At 42.5% G+C, this 19,477-nt stretch overlaps 1 protein-coding gene across 2 annotated transcripts in view; it reads left to right on the top strand.

Annotated features, from left to right (window-relative positions):
• The first annotated feature begins 256 nt into the window (after positions 1-256).
• The window catches only part of ELOVL6 (ELOVL fatty acid elongase 6), a 135,765-nt gene continuing 116,544 nt past the window's right edge, over positions 257-19,477 (top strand). Inside the window, exons 1-2 of one of the 2 annotated variants that reach the window (XM_043438283.1) lie at positions 257-275; positions 942-1,062. In XM_043438283.1, coding sequence (XP_043294218.1) covers positions 980-1,062 — 83 coding nt within the window. In that variant the 5' untranslated portion in view covers positions 257-275; positions 942-979. Of the gene's footprint in view, positions 276-611; positions 788-941; positions 1,063-19,477 lie in introns of those variants that run through there. The other variant, XM_043438282.1, reaches the window with a different exon arrangement.

The raw sequence follows: 19,477 nt of genomic DNA, 5'->3' as shown, positions 1-19,477 counted from the left end.
GAAAAATAAATAAAGCGAATTTCTTATGCATGTAAATAGTTTTTGCATTGGACCAGTTGGTCCAGTTCTCCTATCTGCGAACTTCCTTACCCACTCTGTTTCAGTTCACTATCTCTACCCTTTCCCATATCCAAAGCCTCCACCTAACCTTCCTCCTCTTCTGGCTTCTCTCGACTTTCTGCCACCTCCGCCCACAGCATCCCCAGCCGGCACGTGATAGGGGGGCTCCGCAGACCCGGCCCCAAGTTACCCTGAGTCAAAGCCAGAGCTCGGCGGTGAGTGACCTGGACGGGGCGCCGGGGGCTAGGAGGCAGAAAATGCGTTCGTTTCACGTGGCATCTCAGCGCAAATTTGCCTGGATTTCTTGGCGAGGAAGCGGGCAGGTTTTATTATTTACACACAGACTACGTGCTAAGCTCGCCCTGGGGCTTCGCTTGGTTTTCAGAAACTTCATTTAAAGGCCAGGCTTGGCGGCCCACGAGGTCGGGACTGGGCGTTGTGGATGACCTCAAGGCTACTTCCTCCCCCTCCGTGTCCTTCCTCCTCTGCCCTAGTCACCTTTACGTAAACAAAACTGCCCCCGGGGCTAGAGGTCTCGCTCACTCTCGCAAAGGGTTAAAATTTGTCGGATCGCACGAGGGGGAGGAGATTCCCCAGAGACAAGTAAAAAGGGTGATGGACAAACGTGCGGGCACTAAGACCGCAAGGCATTCATTTCCTCCTACGGTGGATGCGGACGCCGGGAGGAGGAGAGTCCCGGAGAGAGGAGCTGCGAGCCGAGGCGCAGGCAATGCTCAACCCCGACTGTAGCTGAGAGAGGCTGGGGGAAACCGGTTGTCGGAGACCGACCGCCGAGGGGAAGACCTTGGGGGGTGGGTGGGGGAAACAGACTGGAGAGCACTCGAAATCTAGCGCTTTACAGATTCTTTTATTTTGTGTAGAGAACACGTAGCGACTCCGAAGATCAGCCCCAGTGAACATGAGAGTGTTGACTCTACAAGAATATGAATTCGAAAAGCAGTTCAACGAGAATGAAGCCATCCAGTGGATGCAGGAAAACTGGTAGGTGATGCTTTCGTGTGATACTGTCCCCAGGAGCCCCGCGCGTTTTCCCGGTGTGCCTTAAATGTCGGTACTCCCTTTCTGGGGCGTGAATGGAGCGAGGAACCGCGGGCAGTGGGAGCGGATCGCTGAGTTCCCGGGTCTCCCCGGTGCAGGAGACATTGGGGCTGCATGAAGCGCGTGAGTCTGTGGGTGCCCCTGGGTGAACCGTGGCTACACATGCATCTTTAACATAGATTATATAACATAGAACATACATGTGTACATAGAGTGCGACAGGGAAGGCGGGAGAGACGCCACAGACCGTACCTGTGCTACTCCTGCCTTCCCTCTAGATTTGGGTTTTCTTGCTTGGCCTCCAGCAAGAACTGTGTGAAAGGCATTGAAGGGAGGACCCGGTCTCCGGCTCTGTTTAACCCTCTCCCGTCCGCCGTCCTCTGCTCTCTGGTCCTCGCCCTTTCCCCATCGCTCCTGTCTGTCCTTCCTTTCTCCTTGCAGCGCTCGTACTTCGCTGTCTTCCTCTTTGCTGCTCCCCAGTCAGATTCCTCCTTTCCTGGACCCTTTTCCCCCACGCGGATCCCTTTCCAGTTTCATGAAGAGACGGAGGCGGGGAGTGGGGGAGGAGGGGACAATGAAAACAGTAATAAAAATGAATGAATCCGAGTGAGTGGAGCCACGCCATTATTAAGTTTGTTTTATGGAAACGCCTTTTGGACACACTCGATTCTAATTCAGTGGGAAGCTGCTGATTGGAGTTGAGACACAGATTAAAAACCCCTGGGTCCGCAGAGTCCTTGGGGGTGGGGGGGTGGGGAGTGTTTCCCACACAACTTCTAACCGGGGAAAGCATCTTTCTTGTTAACTGTGTTTCCTCCGCCAGCCCTTTTGGCAATCCCTGTGTGGGAAGCGATCCCGTGTCACCTTGCAATATTTAACAGGGGAGGGTGTGTATGTTCATCTCGCTTCTTGCTTGTAGACGGAGCTGCTGTGGCAGACATTCTTGAATCGCCCCCCCTTAACGCCGTGTCTGACGACCAGTGAAGAGAAAGCCCAAGGCAAGCCCCAGTTGGGCAGCTAGCTGCGGGCAGCCTCCTCGATACTGTTGGAGAGGGTCGGGCCGAGGGGGCTCTCGGGAGGTGGGGGATTCCGCCGGCCGCGTGCGCTAGCGCGTGCCCCCGGCGCCCTCACGACCTGCCTTCCCTCCCCCATCTCATCAATGGGAAACCGGAGACGCTAGCGCGCCTGGAGGCTGGGGCGGCTGGGTGCTCTGCGCCGGAACCCGGGAATGGGGGCTCAACTTCTTCTCTGGAGATTCGGCCGCCGCTCCCGCCTCCTGCCTCGCGGCCGGCCTGCCGGGGACCAGCTGGCCATTTGCGGCCTCAGCCGGGCCGGGCCCGCCCCCTGCGCCGTGCGCGCCGGCTGGGCCGAGATGGTTGGGGCGGGCGCGGCGCGCGGCCCGGCGCGCTCACACTTGCTGCGGCGTGGCTGGGGGCTTCCTCGGGCGCGGGGGCCTGAGGGCGGCAGCCGGAAGCCAGGAGGGCCACGCGATTCGCTCGGAAGGCTGGGAGGTGCGGCAGCGCTCTGGGCCTCCGAGGCCGAAAGCGCCGAGGGTGGGTCCGGAAGACGGTTGTGCACCGGGAGGCACGATCCCGTAGGAGTTTAGACAATTAAGGCCTCTGCGCTTGGGGAAGCCTAGCCTCCCTCGGGCCCCTCCAAAGGGACCTTCTCTACAGGCACTTCCTCCGCCCGCGTAGCGGGTGGCGCTGCAGGCCGGGCGGGGGCGGGGGCTGGGGAGGCCGGCGCCGGGAGCCGCGCGGCGGACCAGCAAAAGGCAAAGGTCTCTGCAACTGTTTGTCGTGGTGTCTGGTCACACCGCTTAGTCCATCTCCGTCGGCCCTGCGCTCTCTGTGTTTCCTAATATCTGACCAGTCTCCAACTTGCTGCACCCTTGTTGAACCTGCCTCTCCGGAACTGGCCTCCCCTCGGGCCGGCTGCTCGAGTTCACTCCCTGCCCCTCTGCGGTGGATACTGCCTCTTAGACTCTCTTGTTGCCTTTTCTCCGGGGCCACTTTCTGTGCTTCCACCACCTGGTACCATTTCCCGCCTCTTTCTCCATTGACGAACCAATACACCCTTAATCAAACAGGGCCTAACCCTCTGGGGACTGAAAATAGGAAAAAATGCATCGATTTATCGTCTCCTGTTGGACGCTTACCACTCTTAGCTCTTTTTCTGTACATTTCATCTGGCAGTATCTTTCCTAGCTTTTATTCATATGCGTAAGTATTTAGATGTGTCTGTGCCTCCTGGGAGAAGGAAATGGCAACCCACTCCAGTATTCTTGCCTGGAGAATTCCAGGGCCAGAGGAGCCTGGCGGGCTGCGGTCCCAGGGGTCACAGAGAGTCGGACGCGCACATGGCTGAGTGACTAACACACTCTGTGCCTCCTACTAGACCATCATCTCTTCAGGGAATGTTTCTCATTCCACTCTTGAATACACCTTGAAGAACGCATTGTACAGGGCAGATGCTGGGGAAAAGTCTTGACTAGTGAGTTAAGGTGATGATTGATGTCTATTTTATTGCCAGCACTGCTACCTGAACCTTAGCATGCTTGGCCTTCCCTTGAGTTTTGAATACTATGCCATAGTCACATATTAGGGGTTCCCCTTCCTGATTTTTTTCTCTGACCCTAATTTCTTGCTTTCTTTTTTTTTTTTATCCCAGAGTGTATGCATTTCTCCCAGGATCCTTGGGTGCCCATTTTATAAACCTCTCCCAAAATGTCAACAGCCAAAAAGTCTTGAACTAGGTGTATAAGAATATGAAGGTTTTCCTTTTCATTTCCCTTGTTAACCAAGGCTTACACCCTCTTGATGAGAGAGAAAGTTTAGGAAGCACAAGGTCTTGCGTTTGCCAGACTCATTAACTACAGATGACTTGAAATAGCTTCTGGAGGAAAAACTATGTTGTGAAGCTTGTATTCTATTTTTTTGACAAATTATTTTCGGTTGTCCTTAAAAATTCCCTAGACATAGCCTCAAATAAAACTCAGTTTACAGAATTAAGTTATAACTTATCTCTCAAAGATTAAGCTGCACTCACTGTGTTTTGAAGAATTGTAAGGAAGGTCAGGAGTGTTGTTTTGTTAGGGTGCTGTCTGCACTACCTTTGAATATGGTTTAAGAAGGCCTTTATTAAACTTGGCCTTCCCTTGAGTAAGCTTCCCAGGTGGCTCAGATGGGAAACTGTCTGCCCGCAATGTGGGAGACCCGTGTTCGATCCCTGGGTCGGGAAGATCCCCTGGAGAGGGAAATAGTAACCCACTCCAGTATTCTTGCCTGGAAAATTCCATGGACGGAGGAGCCTGATAGGGCTACAGTCCATGGGGTCACAAAGAGTCAGACACAACTGAGCGACTTCACTTTATTAAACTTATCCTATAATCTGTATTCATTACTTTATTACTTATTAATGTAATAGGACCCTTATTTTGAAGTGGTGTTTTTATAAACTAAAGAGTTCAACTGAGGCAAATTTATCAAGTTTATTGCTGCTCAGTGATTCATTAATTTATGAATCATTGTTTTAGACATGGGATAAATACTATAAACCATTTTACTTTTCTAGCAAATAGTTTCACATATAATGCATTAGAAAAACTATGGAGAAATGCAGAGTAATAAGTATGCCTTGGAGAATCACCCTGAGCCTCATCTTTATATGTCAATTAAAAAATATCCTGGGTAGTATTATCTGGTAAATGAGAGTATATTGCATGAGGTAGAGGAAAATACCTGTTTTTAGCTCAACAATATTTTTAAGTTCTGATTTGACACTGAAAAGCCCTTGTGATTTTACAGCATTGAAAATAAGAGGCGTTTTGTTCTTTTATGAGATGTCTGGCCTTTACCTGTTGTTTTCACAAATAGCTGACTTCATTTATTAGGTCTGCTGGAAAGGGGGCAGAATCGCCTAGGGATTGGTAAGGTGACATAAAATTCATTGACTGAGAAGGGCAGCCGGACTCTGCTCTGCCTTCTCTTTCTCAGCAGCCTGCCAGGTCTGTGCTAGCCGTGGTGGATGCTAGTTGCTTCAGTTGTAATTGTCTGACCAATGATGGTTATCTTCTGATGTCGGCTGACACGGTGTTCACCAATAGGAAAGCAGGAGGCCTGTGCTGACTGCTGAAACATTCTGTATGTGAGGTGACGTCATCACAGGGTTTGCCTAGAACCTCACGAAACCCTCCCCCGCTGCTCCCCTCTGGCATCCTTCACATCCAGCCTTTCACTGCTTTGTGTGTTTTTCTGACTTTCTTTCCACCCGTGGTAATGCTTATAAAGATTTTCTTGTTTTTATATTTTGTAGGCTTATAAGATACTGCAGGGATTTTTAGAAGTAAATACTGTCTGGCTAAGGAAACTATCCACAGATTGGTTTTTACTAAGGAAAAAATTAAACACTGTTAAAAAGAAATTGCACATCTTTGTTTTTTCTTAGATATGAGATTTGGAAGGTAACATACAATTTCAATATGAAAAAACATAAAAGTATTATAAGCCTGTGTTAGATTTTTACTCAAAATATTTGGAAGGTAACATACAATTTCAATATGAAAAAACATAAAAGTATTATAAGCCTGTGTTAGATTTTTACTCAAAATATAGCATCTAATGCCTGTTACACTTCAGGCTGTTTTTCCTGTAGTGACAATTGCTTTGCATTGATCTCTAAAATCCTCCTTGTGACTTGCATGTTTTTGTAAGAAAAGTGGCTGAAAAACAGTACTGTCTGTGGTCATAAGACAGAAAAGGCCACAATGTCTCATTTAATCAATACAGATTTGGTCAGCTGTCTAGGAAACGACTGTGTCCACACTGTATCCACTGTGTTTTTGCCATTTAGTTTGGAGAATCACAGTTCATATTAGCCTTAAAATTGAAAATCCTAAGTGTGAGGAACTTAACATTCATTCAATAAGCTTTAGAAAGCACTTGAGATGTTGGCCTCTTGTGCACTAGGTTAAGAATGAGAACACTGAAAAAATGTATACAAAGGAAAATGTGATCTCTGTTGTGATCCTAGCAAATAATATTGTGTAAGAAAAATTGATGCTTTTGAACTGTGGTCTTGGAGAAGACTCTTGAGAATCCCTTGGACTGCAAGGAGATCCAGCCAGTCCATTCTAAAGGAGATCAGTCCTGGGTGTTCATTGGAAGGACTGATGCTGAAGCTGAAACTCCAGTACTTTGGCCAACTCATGCTAAGAGTTGACTCATTTGAAAAGACCCTGATGCTGGGAGGGATTGGGGGCAGGAGGAGAAGGGAATGACAGAGGATGAGATGGCTGGATGGCATCACCAACTCGATGGACATGAGTTTGAGTAAACTGCAGGAGTTGGTGATGGACAGGGAGGCCTGGCGTGCTGCGATTCATGGGGTCACAAAGAGTCAGACACGACTGAGTGACTGAACTGAACTGAAGAACTTTTATTCATGCAGTCTGGTTTCTCTAGAAACCAGAAATATTCTCCAGAAATAATGTAAATTATTTTATGACTATCTGTCTCTATATTCGCATTAGTAATAAATATGCATATGGTGATAAAATGTTTACATCGGCCTCTTGTTAAATTGGAAGTTAAATTTTGTGGTCTAGACACGACTCCTTGGTGCTTTTAATGTTAGATGATAGTAAATTCTAAGTGTCAGGATCACACTGGAATTTAATTACAAAGTCAATCCTCTCTAGATCCAAGAGTTGCTTTGCCTGTTTATCTTTAAGGAGAATATTTTGTGGGAAAGTTTGAGAGGGGAAGGAGACATAGAAATACTTTGGAGAGCATAAATAACCATCTGACCTGTCTTAAGCCAACAAAGTAAAGTAGAGTACAGCATATCAAGAATTCATATTTGGTTCAATGATCTGGATATTTCATGTCCAACACTTTCTGAGATGAGTTATCCAAAAGTTGTTGCTACAATTCACTTAATTTTTCATGTCTGAATACAGGTGAGCTGAGCTGGCTTTTATTAATAAGAAGCAGACAACAGTCCACAAATTTGCCTTAGCTTTCTGTTTTTATTCTTACCTTCAAATCCATCTGCTCCACTTATTTACATTTATCTTTGTTAGAAGAGCACAGACACTTATCTGGAAAAGTTTACCTTAGGAAAGCTACCCATATCACAGATATTCCTGTTGATAGTCTAAGGAAACCTGAATGAAACTATAACATGGCTTTATTGAAAGGTGAAGGCTCATAACTTTATTTCTTTATTTGTATTCTGATTGTGAGTATATGGCTTCCCTGGTGGCTCAGAAGGTAAAGTGTCTACCTGCAATGCAGGAGACCTGGGTTCAATCCCTGGGTCGGAAAGATCCCCTGGAGAAGGAAATGGCAACCCACTCCAGTACTCTTGCCTGGAAAATTCCATGGACAGAGGAGCCTGGTAGGCTGCAGTCCATTGGATCACAAAGAATCTCACACAACTGAGCAACCTTCCTTCTTCTGTGAGTATATACAGGCAGATATGAACATGTAAAGTTCAGAATTTTAAAATAACAGCATCCGGACTCCCATGGTGGTCCAGAGGTTAAGAGTCTGCCTGCCAATGCAGGGGACACGGGTTAGATCCCTGATCCAGGAAAATTCCACATATCATGGGGCAGTTGAGCCTGTGTGCCACAGCTACTGAGCCTGCGTTCCATAGTGAGAGGTTTGTGAGCTGCAGCTGGAGAGTGGCCTCCACTCTCCACAACGAGAAAGCCCACGCTCAGCCATGAAGACCCAGCACAGCCAAAAAAAAAAAAAAAACAGCATCCTTAACTGTATTTAACTTACAATAATTTTATAAGATAAATCCTTTTTTGAAAGAAGACTGCCCTAGAGTAAAAAATGGATTTGTAATTTTAAGTTCATTGAGCAAAAAGCATCCCAAATCACAGATCTTTGTAAGTCATCTAAGCTTACATCTAAGCTTTGTAAGTCATCAAGCTTACAATTTTATCATGATTTCTTTCTGTACTGAGTACTCATGATTTTAAGTTTCAAGGTTATTTATCTTAGTATATTAGAATGACAGGTATTTTTGGGAACCCTTTTGTTGAGTCAGTCACCCACTGTGAACTTTCTAAAATTTAACTTTAAACCTGCGTGCCCCAAATAATGTACAAATGAAAGGTTCATTTTCTTAAAGATAATTTTCAGATGTTTTTGCTCAACCCTTAATTTTTCTTTTTTAAACAATCATTTAAATTCTGAGACTGATTTTTTTTTTCCCGGGATTTTATTTAAAATTTATTGTAATGGGGTCTGCACAAAAGGAAGGGGTGAAGAGTGGGGAACATTCAGGGGACACAGGAATGTGGCCAGTGTCATAGGTTCTTAGTGGAGGAGAGGGGTGAAAAGAAAAGGCCAGCCTGGAGCTGGTGTGGGAGAGGGAGGGGGGAGGCACTGCGGCTGCATCCTCCCACCCCAGGAAGCACCTCTGGTCCCTGGAGCCCCTCCTTTGCCCCGGGCCCCCAGGAGTCCATCTCTTGTCCTGCCTTTGGCCCCAGAGGCGGCTCCTTTTGCTCCCCTTGACTTGTTTTCCCTTGGCAGGTTTTTAAGCAGGATAATGTTCAGGGCTTGACCCCAAACAATCCTGCCTGATGAAAGTACAGCCTTTGTGAGGCTGAATTTTTGAATTGACTATTAACGCTTAATGGGCAGCACGCAAGATCGTTCTTTGAAGACTGGCAAGATTAACGAAATGCACATGTCCATACATTTACTTAGAAAAGTATATGTTTATATATGTACACACAAACCTGTAAATACACATAACTATGTTAAAGTGACTTTTTAAAAAAATGAAAACTGGTACCCCTTAACTGGTACCCCACTTTTCGTGTATTTCCTGCTAATAGAAGAGCATCTTCCTTTGAAGTCCCTGGAGGCCCAGTGGTTAGGACTTGACGCTTTCACTGCCCTGGGCCTAGGTTCAGTCCCCGGCTGGGAAACTTAGATCCCACAAGCTACCTGGTGCAACAAACACAGCAATAGAAGCATCTTTCTGAACCCAATGTGCTTTTCTAAAATTCGCTGCAAAATAGGTCCTAATTTGAATATTTTGTCAATTTTTTAAGCTAAATAATACTATTTTAGTAAATTTCTTAAAACTGCAGAATTTGAACATTTAGTACTTGGATTTAACCGCAGTCAATAATTTTTAAAAATCTCCAATATAGGTAGTAGTAGGAGAAACCCTCAAGTCCCAGTTGCCTGGCTCCTTCTATTTATAATAGAAGTACGGTTTAAAAGTTTTTAAGATACTCAGCTCACTCCAGTTGGGGTAATTGACGTTTTCAGGTGAAGTGGGTTCAGTTGAATTGAATGCTTTGAAGTTGAGAATTTCATGATCTTGTTTTAGGAGCCTCAGTGAGGTGGTGGGGTGGGCAGTGGTGGTGGCTGATGGAGGAAAGCCGGATGAAAAGGTTTACCCCTGAAATTTTCTTTTTTTTTTTTAATGTGTGAGATTTCTCTTGAAGTCTATGGATGCCTTAAGCATTTAAAAGCACTGGTATAGCAGTGGTTATCATTACAATAAGAGGGTAGGAAGCACTATAAAAAGTTACTCTAAATATCAAGGTCTGTAGTTTCCTTTCAATTTTATGACTTTTTGACATAGATTTAAAGATCTTAGAAAGGAGGGTAAGTTTTCTTCATTCTGAAGTAATGATACTAATAGTTGAGAACATGGTCATTTACTGATTGCCGGCATTCTTTTAAAATGTTTTATATATGTTAATGACTAAATCCTCCCAACCACCCTTTGATGTATTGTCTTTTTGATTTTAAACAACAGGAAATGAGGCCCAATGAAGTTTCACAGGTTGGAATTTGTAGGTAGGGACGAAAAAAAAGAGAAATAGGCTCTAGCCTTGACCAAAGCTTAGTCACCCAGGCCTTAATCGTCCCCCTGTTTGTGTTAGAATAAATATTCAATCAATTAAAAAATGTGCTTGGAAACTTGGCAGCACTGTCAACATGGGAGAAATCTGCTGTTTTTAGTTTAGGATCTTACAGTGTCTGTTTCCTGTTGTTCAATAAGTGGATCCTGAACACTTAAGGCAAGAATAACTACAAAAAGCACTATTAATGTTATAATTGCCCTATGTAGATATAGATACTGTAATCATGCAGAATTATTACTTTCGGGATATTGCTTAATCAAAATCTATCAGTCCTTTTAAAATTGTGGAAAGCCATGTCACCTTTAATAATGCTTCTGTCATAAAATATTTCAGTTTCATCTCAAACCATGACACACAGACTTGGAACATTTCTTAGAAAGCATACTTCCTGTCTGCTTTTCTATGCTCCACGCTTTGTCCACTCAGCGTGGTTCTAGACGCCAAGCTTGTGTTTCTGCCTGTTATACTGCCTGTCAGCAGGGGGAAAGAGTATATTTATATATGTTTATGTCTGTATTTATATATATGGGCTTCCCAGGTGGCACTAGTGGTAAAGAACCCACCTGCCCATGCAGGAGCTATAAGAGATATGGATTGGATCCCTGGGTCAGGAGGATCCCTGGAGGAGGGCAACCCACTCCAGCATTCTTGCCTGGAAAATCCTATGGACAGGGGAGCCTGGCGGGCTACAGTCCATAGGGTCGCAAAGAGTCTGACACACTGAAGCGACTTAGCACGCATGCATGCGCAAACTCACACACACCCATACATATGACTTGGAGATGTCCCTGTTCTTAAAGGTCAGTTCCTACAGTGTGAAGAAATAAAGAGAGCCTGTTGGGTTTCTTTAAAAATTTGTTTTAAATCCTTTTCCTGACTTTAAAAATATTTATTATAAAAAAAGAAAGGAAAATGTTAAAAAGCATAAAGATTCCGGAAAGAAAACACCTTTAATTCTTATCCAGAGGGAACAACTGTTATTTGCCACATTTCTTTCAGCCTTGTTTTTAAGATTTTTATATACTTTAGATCTTTCAGTGCATGTCAGCTATGGACTGAGTTGCCTATTATATGCCAGGGACTGCGCTGGATAGTTTTCATTCACCTACTGCCTCATTACAACTTTATATGTTGCTTCGTTTCCTCTTTACATTGTAAATGTTTTTCATGTCACTGAAACCTCTCCTCTCCATAGGTATAATTTTCAGTGGCTATTTAGCATTGTATTGTTTGAACTTTAATTTAGGTAACCATTCCCTTACATGTTAGGTTGAGCATGTTAAATTTCTAATATTTCGCTGTAGAAATAGACCTCTTGACATTAGAGGAGGTCATCAAGAATATATGGCCCCCAGCTGACCAGAAAGCCAGCCCTGGGCAATCAAGGCTCCTCACGCCTCACCTGCGCTTGGAATGTGTTTTGCCCGCCGTTCCCACAGAGGAGCCGTTTCAGGGATGCAATCTTGAGAGGGTGATGTGTTGCTGAGATCATCTGGATGATATGCACAGTGAGCCTCATTAAGGACAGTATATGGACTCTTAGCTCTTGTGGGCAGCCGCCCTAGACTAGCCTGATAGGTAAGTCCCTTGCTTACTACCTGCCACCTACCCATCTCGAGCGGCTGCCTTCTTTTTTGGTTTCTTCCTGCCTTCCAGTGTAAGGGGCCCAATTTCAAATTTTACTTTGGAACTCCTGGGGATACAAACTAACAGCTCTCCTTCTAGGCCGGGAGTTGACATTGCAGTGGGCATCTTGAGCTCTCTTTGTGATGAGAGCACAGGTAAAATGTGCCGTGCTATTAGAGATGTTTTATAATTAACCTGTTATTACTAATACTTAACTCATACGTGGCCTGACCACTGGGACCCTATCCACTGTAAAGTGATTCCTCTTTAAGACCTAGTGTTGTAGCTACTTGGAATTTGTGCTTTTAACACTAGCAGTTTTGACTTGGAGAATGCTCCAGCAATCCATGAAATGAAACAGTTTGTTTTTTTTGCTTGTTTGTTTTTTGGCTTAAGTTCTCAGAGCAGTTATGTTTGCTTTCTTTTATTGTCTGATAGGTAGGAAATCTTGTAGGTAAAAACTCATGTCCTTGTGAAAAATGGTCCCACAAAGGACTGCAACACTTGGTACTGACTCTAAAAGTAAGAGAAGATTAAGAGATCAAGGAACATTGTGATCCTAATCAGAAAAAAAAAAATAGGTGGTTTAATTAAAATTTCTATATTAAAGGATTCTTCAAATGTTTTTGCTGACATCCGCCTAAAAGATGTTTGAAAAATTATGTACTGCCTCAGACATTTAATATTTTTTCCTTTGTAAGTTAAAATTTTTAATAGAGATAGAATAAATAAGATAAGGATGGGCTAGTTTTAATAAATATTTCATGACTTGATAAGATAGGTTTATCTTTTTATTGAGTAATGGACAACAAATCTGAAATGCATAAGATTCTAGTCCATGGTTTCATTCATTGTTAGCTCAAAAAAATGGTCCATATTCCACACTGATACATTTAAAAGACTCAGCTGTACTCATCCTATATTGTTTCTGGTTGTTATGAATTCAGAACAGCTTAACATTCAAAATGTATGGTCTAATCAGTAGGGGGAAGAACTATTATCATTATGCCTCACATCATTGTTCATTTTTACTTTGCTTTTGGGGCAAAAAGGAGAGACACAGGTGATGTCTTAAATGATCTTTTCTTGACTATAGAGAAGGTTATAGCTGATAGCATTTGTGTGTGTGTGTTGTCATTAGGGCTAGTCTCCTAATTGGGCAAGTGTTAGTCACTCAGTTGTGTCCGAACCTTTGCAATTCCATGGACTATAACCCGCCAGCCTCCTCTGTCCGTGGGATTTCCCAGGCAAGAATACTGGAGTGGGTTGCCATGCCCTTTGCCGGGGATCTTCCCAATCCAGGGATCAAACCCGGGTCTCCTGCATTGCAGGCGGATTCTTTACCACCGGAGCCACCAGGAAGCCTCTAATTGGGCAAAGCACTTCCTTATTCTTTACTTGGTCATCCACTGAAAGAACCTGAGAACTTTCTCGGGAAGCTCCTTTCTACTTGGGGTGGCTCTGATTATTAGAAGACTGTTCTAATTACTGCCTGAAAGTTATGATCCTCCTAGTCCTGACTAGCTGTAGTTTATTCTCACATCTGCGTGGCTATCTTGGATGCATTTGAAAATGACTCCTATCTCCTCTCTAGGCTTTCTTTTTTAGAATATCATCAGCAGTCCTCTGGTAATCCACATGGATACTTGTAAAAAATAAAAAATTAGAACTCCTATACTTTTGAATAATTAAATGTTACCTACTAGGAAATTCCTCAGAAATATATTAAAACTTGCTCAAAGTTGACACTTATACATTAAAATGAGTAGGCCTATATTAGAGGTGCAGAGGGCGAGGGGGGACTTCTAATTTAGTCTTCTGCTGAAAAGCCTGCCACATGGTGCTTGGGAACGTTACAAAGCTCCTATTGTATATGACATTCTGGAAATTTTAAGGATTCTCTGTTAACCGTGAGCCACCGGGGTCGTCTTTAGTTGTAGTTGCTATTCAGTGACTGTTCCTGCTTTCTTGTTTGCAGAAACATCTTTTGGAAACTGTATTTCATGATGGCTGATATTGTTTGTGATTATACTGCTTTGGTTGGTGCTCAACTCTTCTCCAGTTCTTTATAATTACTGGGCTCACTGCCGACAAAAGCGTAGCTTGGGGGTTAAAAAAAAAAAAAAAAAAAGTTTGAGAACTGCACTCTGTGTCCTCAATCCTTAACCAGGTGTTTGGGCCAGGGTCACATGGAGAGTTTTTCCTCGGAATACACATGTACGGGCTTCATCTCCGAGATTCAGAATTGACGGGTCCACAGTGGGGCCCAGGTGCTGGGAAAGATCTTCCCAGCTGAAGCTTGTGTCAGCGAGGAGCGCTGCCCTGGTAACTGCTGATTTCATCTCAGTCTCTGGGTCTGTCTTCTCAGGTTGTTGATTTCACACACTGGACGCCTCTTCCTCTTCCAGCCTGCTTTGCCTACTTTGTCAGCTCCCTGGGACCAGGATATCAAGCTGCCCAACACCCTGCTATCCCTCCGTATCTCTAATGCACAACGAAGACCTTTGTGATCTGGCCCTCAATTTGCTTTCTCTCAGTGGTTTCCACTGCCAGTCACCTCCTTCAGGCCCCCATCACTACGTTTGTTTCCTACCTCCATCTCTCCTTGCTCACTTTCCTACCCCAGCTCTCTGCCTTCTCCTGTCACTCCTATGGTAAAAAATTCTCAGTGGTTTCCCCCTGTCTGTAGGATAAATCCAGATTTTCCTGATTGATTTGAAAGGTCATTCAAAATCCAGCTCCAAGATTATCTTCCTAATGTTACCTATTGAAGTAGCCCTTCTCCCAGGCCTATTCAAATACAAATCCCTTCTCTTCCCCACCCATCAAAATCTGTTGCTACTTTTCTTGTGGTCTGCTGGCATTTGGCTCATAAATAGATTAGTATTCTTTTTTCTGTATTGGGCTTCCCTGATGGCTCAGATGGTAGAGAATCTGTCTGCAATGCAGGAGATCTGGGTTCGATCTCTGTGTCAGGAAGATCCCCTGAAGTAGAAAATTGCAACCCACTCCAGTATTTTTGCTGGAGAATCCCATGGACAGAGAAGCCTGGTGGGCTACAGTCCATGGGGTCACAAAGAGTCGGACTTGACTGAGCGACTTTCACTTTTCTCTCTTCTGTCTTTGAAATAAGTGCCTATCACAGAATTTGGCATGTAGTTGCCCTCACTGTGTGTGGACTAGATGAAAGCAGGTATGCATGGATATTGTTGTTTAGTGGCTAAGGCCTGTCTGACTCTGCAACCCCATGGACTGTAGCCCACCAGGCTCCTCTCTACGTGGCAGCTCTGGAGTAGGTTGCCATTTCCTTCTCCAGAGGATCTTCCTGAGGCAAGGACCAAACCCTGTATTGGCAGGCTGTCTTCTGCAATGCCAGCCAGAATCTTTACCACTGAGCCACCAGGAAAGTCATGCATGAATGCACACGGCTGTTACTCAATCTCAGATGTATTATTGTTCAACATCTCTTTATGTTGTCCTTAAGTAAATTATGGACTGACTAGTACCTTCTTGAAATAATAATACTCCAATCAGGAAGAAGTCAAAAGTTTGCTTAAAGTGGTAGGGAAGGTGGGATTATAGACACAAGGGAAAAAAAAAATCTAGAATAAAATAATACCAAAATAGTAAAAAGTAGTTGTATAAAATGATGGTTATTATTTTTCTTTTTGCTCTTCCAGTTTTCCATGATTTTTTTAATATTACATTCTGGATATGTAGGGTGGTGAGATTTTGCATACTGGTCATTTTTATTTTTTCATTTTTTGTATTAACTACAATATATTCATAGTAAAAGACAGGCTTTATTTTACAATGGTGTATTATCCGATATAAAGTAAAAATTACTTAAAGAAAAACCACTACATGTTTTAATAAACATTAAGCAGCATACTTAAACATAAAAGCATTTTGTGAGGACAAAAATGCACATTCTTACTTCACATAAATGTACTTCATCAGATTAAGGTAGAGGTAAGTCATACTGGGGAAGGAATGATGCTGAAGCTAAAACCCCAATGCTTTGGCCACCTCATGCAAAGAGTTGACTCATTGGAAAAGACCGTGATGCTGGGAGGGATTGGGGGCAGGAGGAGAAGGGGACGACAGAGGATGAGATGGCTGGATGGCATCACCGACTCGATGGACATGGGTTTGAGTAAACTCTGGCAGTTGGTGATGGATAGGGAGGCCTGGCGTGCTGCGATTCATGGGGTCGCAAAGAGTCGGACACGACTGAGCAACTGAACTGAACTGACTGAAGCCATACTGTTGATTGAGGTCACAATAAATTTCTCTCTCTCCAATTCCAAATTAGACAGTTTGGTTTTTTTTTGTTGTTGTTGTTGTTAGTAGTAAGGGTCCTGCTTCTTTAAGGGAAGGTTATAACAGACACTTGTTTGACTTGAACATGACAACTTTTACGTCTGGGTTTCAGGAATGTATCTAATAGGGCAAAGGTTCCCCAGGGACAAGAGTCATCTAATCCAACAGCAATAAAAGGTTAAACATAAACCTGCCTCTGGAGAGCAAAAAACAATAGAATAATTGGCTCAGGGACCTTGTGGCATCTGGAAATAGACTGTGCACACGTACCTTGGATATATCATTAACAAATACTCCAGTACTGCCCATTGCCTGGGAGACGGAGTCTGATTTAGAGGCGCTGGAAGGATTTAGTTACTCTCTGCAGTGAAGGTTATAAGGGGTAGAAAGGACCAGTCTAGTCCAGAGGCCAGCCTGTGTGGAGCCAGAGAATCTGGTATGTCTGGTCCGGTAGGAGGGACCAGGGATCTGGGTGGGAACTAAGTGAGAAGAGCTTTTGCACAGGATTGCCTTGCAGAGATCTAATCACTTTGGGGCATTGCTTTGAACGCTTGCTTCTTCTGTATTTCCTCTTAGAAGAGAGAAACAGGGATTTCCATGTGAGCACATGAGAAGTAATGTTTTGTTTTTAGTTCGCTGTGTCTAGGAAGTCTTGGTGTTCCTTTTCCATAAGTCTTTGCATTGCTCAGTCAGCATACAAAAGGTCACTGGAGCAGAGAAAAGAGGGTGGAGGAGAATGGCTCCAAATCCTATGGGATATAGTTTGTAACAAAATTTCTGTAATTGATTTAATGATGAGATTTTGGTTTTACCTTTTGTAAATTTAGAAAAAGTCCTGCACTTAAACTCCAGACAACTTAAGTGTTCTTTTTGGAAACAAGAAAACAAGAAATACAGTTAGAAATATTCTAAAGGAGCAAAAAAGAAAATACTCACTATAAGGAAAATACTGCATACTTAATATGTGTTAGGTATATTAGACTTGATTTTTCTAAAAGAGCGTTAACTTTCCTTAAAAAATAATATTTCTTGAAGTAAATTTTAAAATTTGCTAAACATTTATGACTTCTGTAACATTAGAAGAAAAAGTACTTTTATTCCTTATCAGGTAATTTTTTAAGGCAAGTTTTTTCCTATCATGGAGAAAAAAAATTGTTTTTAATTTGACAACTACTCTAAAATAAAGCATAAGAAATTGTTCATCATTTCATATTCTAGAGCAACATGTTTATGAGTCTAATACCAAAATTACAGCCTATTGGGTATACGGTGTTCTGATTGGCACAATCTCTGAGTATGTAGATACAGTTCCAACTGGTAGAGGATGAGGCTATACGATTGTCCTTGACTTTGTAAAACATTAAAACAGAAATTTTCACATTATAAACTTGGATAAATTTTTTAATGTTCAAACAAATTTTCACATATTTTAAACACTTGATATCTATTTATACTTTATCTTGAAAATAGGCTTTCATTTCCGTGCCATATGATATGAATATCGTGGTACTTTTACAAAGAAATCTTTATTAATTATTGGATTTTTTTTTTAATTGAGCCAATGTTGATGCTTATCCCTCCTTTAGTTCTGCTGAGGCAGATAAGAAATGGTCAACATCCTGCAGCTGCTATGTAGGCTTGTATTGGTGGTATTTATGTGGATAGTTCAGCAAACCAGAGAGCTGCTTTTTAAAACTTGCATTATTACATAGAGAGACTAACACACTCACAATGGAAATCTGCACAGAATAAACTGGACAGAAAAAAAAGACTCAACTGTGTTTTTGAGAATTATTTCTTGGCTGAGGAACAAAAAGCTTAGTTTTGAGGAGGTTGTTTCTTCCCCACAAAACATTTGGTATCCAGAGCCTCTTGTTTCCCCAGCAATGCTGAAGGGAAAGGGTATAGGGACTCAAGCTGGTGAATTATGCTCATCCTACCTTCTCACATTGAAATATTGTCCTTGTTCAGTTGCTAAGTTGTGTCTTAGTCTTTGCAACCCCATGGACTGCAGCACACCAGGCTTCCCTGTCCTTCACTGTCTCCTGGAGTTAGGTCACACTCATGTCCATTGAGTCGGTGATGCCATCCAACCATCTCATCCTCTGTCGTCCCCTTCTCCTCCTGCCCTCAATCTTTCCCAGCATCAGAGTCTTCTCCAATGAGTTGGCTGTTTGCATCAAGTAGCCAAAGTACCGAAGCTTCAGCTTCAGCCTCAGTTCTTCCAGTGAATATTCAGGGTCGATTTCCTTTATGATTGACTGGTCTGATCTCCTTGCTGTCCAAGGGACTCACTGGAACATAGATTCTAATGAAAAATGGTGCAATTGTATACTCCTTTCAGGATAAAATTTTTCTTAGTGAGTAGAATACATAGTCTCTTTTATGTTTATAGTCTATCTTGTCTAGATGTGCTCTAATAGATTTAAACTATTTTCCTTAGGTGGTTACAGTATAACAGCTCCAAATGCCCTGTTTATATTCCAAGTCTAGAACATTTGGAATATACTAGTTTACCCAAGTATTGCTATAAACTGTGTTTTCATTGATCTTGGGTCAGACCATCAATAGCATGCCAGTTGTCTTCAGTAGTTGGCTTAAATTGCTTTTTTTCCACCTGAAAATACAAAACAATACTCGTTTTCTCATGAGTTCAGCTGAGTTTAAAGATTTAATATTTCCACACTAGTTCCTGAAGTTTGCATATGCATTGTTTTTCATCAAATTATATGTGTATGGAGGCCTAGAATTAGGAGATATACATAAAATCTTTACTTTTTTATTAAGATTTTTATGTAGAAAAGTATTAGGATGCATCTTGATAAATATGTGTATTGTCACAAACACTTTTTAAGGGAATAAACTCCTATTAAGTTGTGGCTTTTTTTCTTTTTTTTTTTAGTTTCTTTGTAGTTTTAGTTTCTTCATTCAGTGGATAGGCCTGGTACAAGTAACTTGAAATTATACATTGTCAAAAATTTAGGAAACACAAGAAAAAATAGGAGAGTAAAAGTTACCTTTAGATAAACATTTTGGTATAAATCTTTTTAAACATCTTTCTTTCCATTATCCACCTTTATATTTTTAGCAAGAATATTTTCATAGAGTTCATACCCTGTTTTTCTGTAACCTGACTTTTTTTTTCCTTGATAAAGGAGGGAACATTTTTCCCTATTCTTAAATACTTTCTTCACCAAATTGTTAAGTGGGATAATTGTGTTTCTTTAATGTAGTGTTCTAGGTGAGACTGGAAAAGCTTGAGGAGACATGTGTCACTGTTTTCAAAAGAGCAAAGACTACACTGGTTAATAGCATTAAAATGGTTAATAGCATTAAAACCATTTATTCTATTATACTGTAGAATAAATATGCAGTATATTTCAGGTTATTTTCTTCATGGATTATGTCTTCTTTGGGTAATCACTTATCCAAAGAATAAGTTCGCTGTGTAGAACAAACCACCAATCAAGGAACAGTGTTAAGATGCTTTTAACTGCAAGTAGC

The sequence above is a fragment of the Cervus canadensis genome, chromosome 19, assembly GCF_019320065.1.
Source record: "Cervus canadensis isolate Bull #8, Minnesota chromosome 19, ASM1932006v1, whole genome shotgun sequence".
In the NCBI taxonomy this organism is placed as follows: Eukaryota; Metazoa; Chordata; class Mammalia; order Artiodactyla; family Cervidae; genus Cervus; species Cervus canadensis.
The sequence above is the reverse complement of the archived record's forward strand: the minus strand, read 5'-3'. Positions and strand labels throughout refer to the sequence as shown.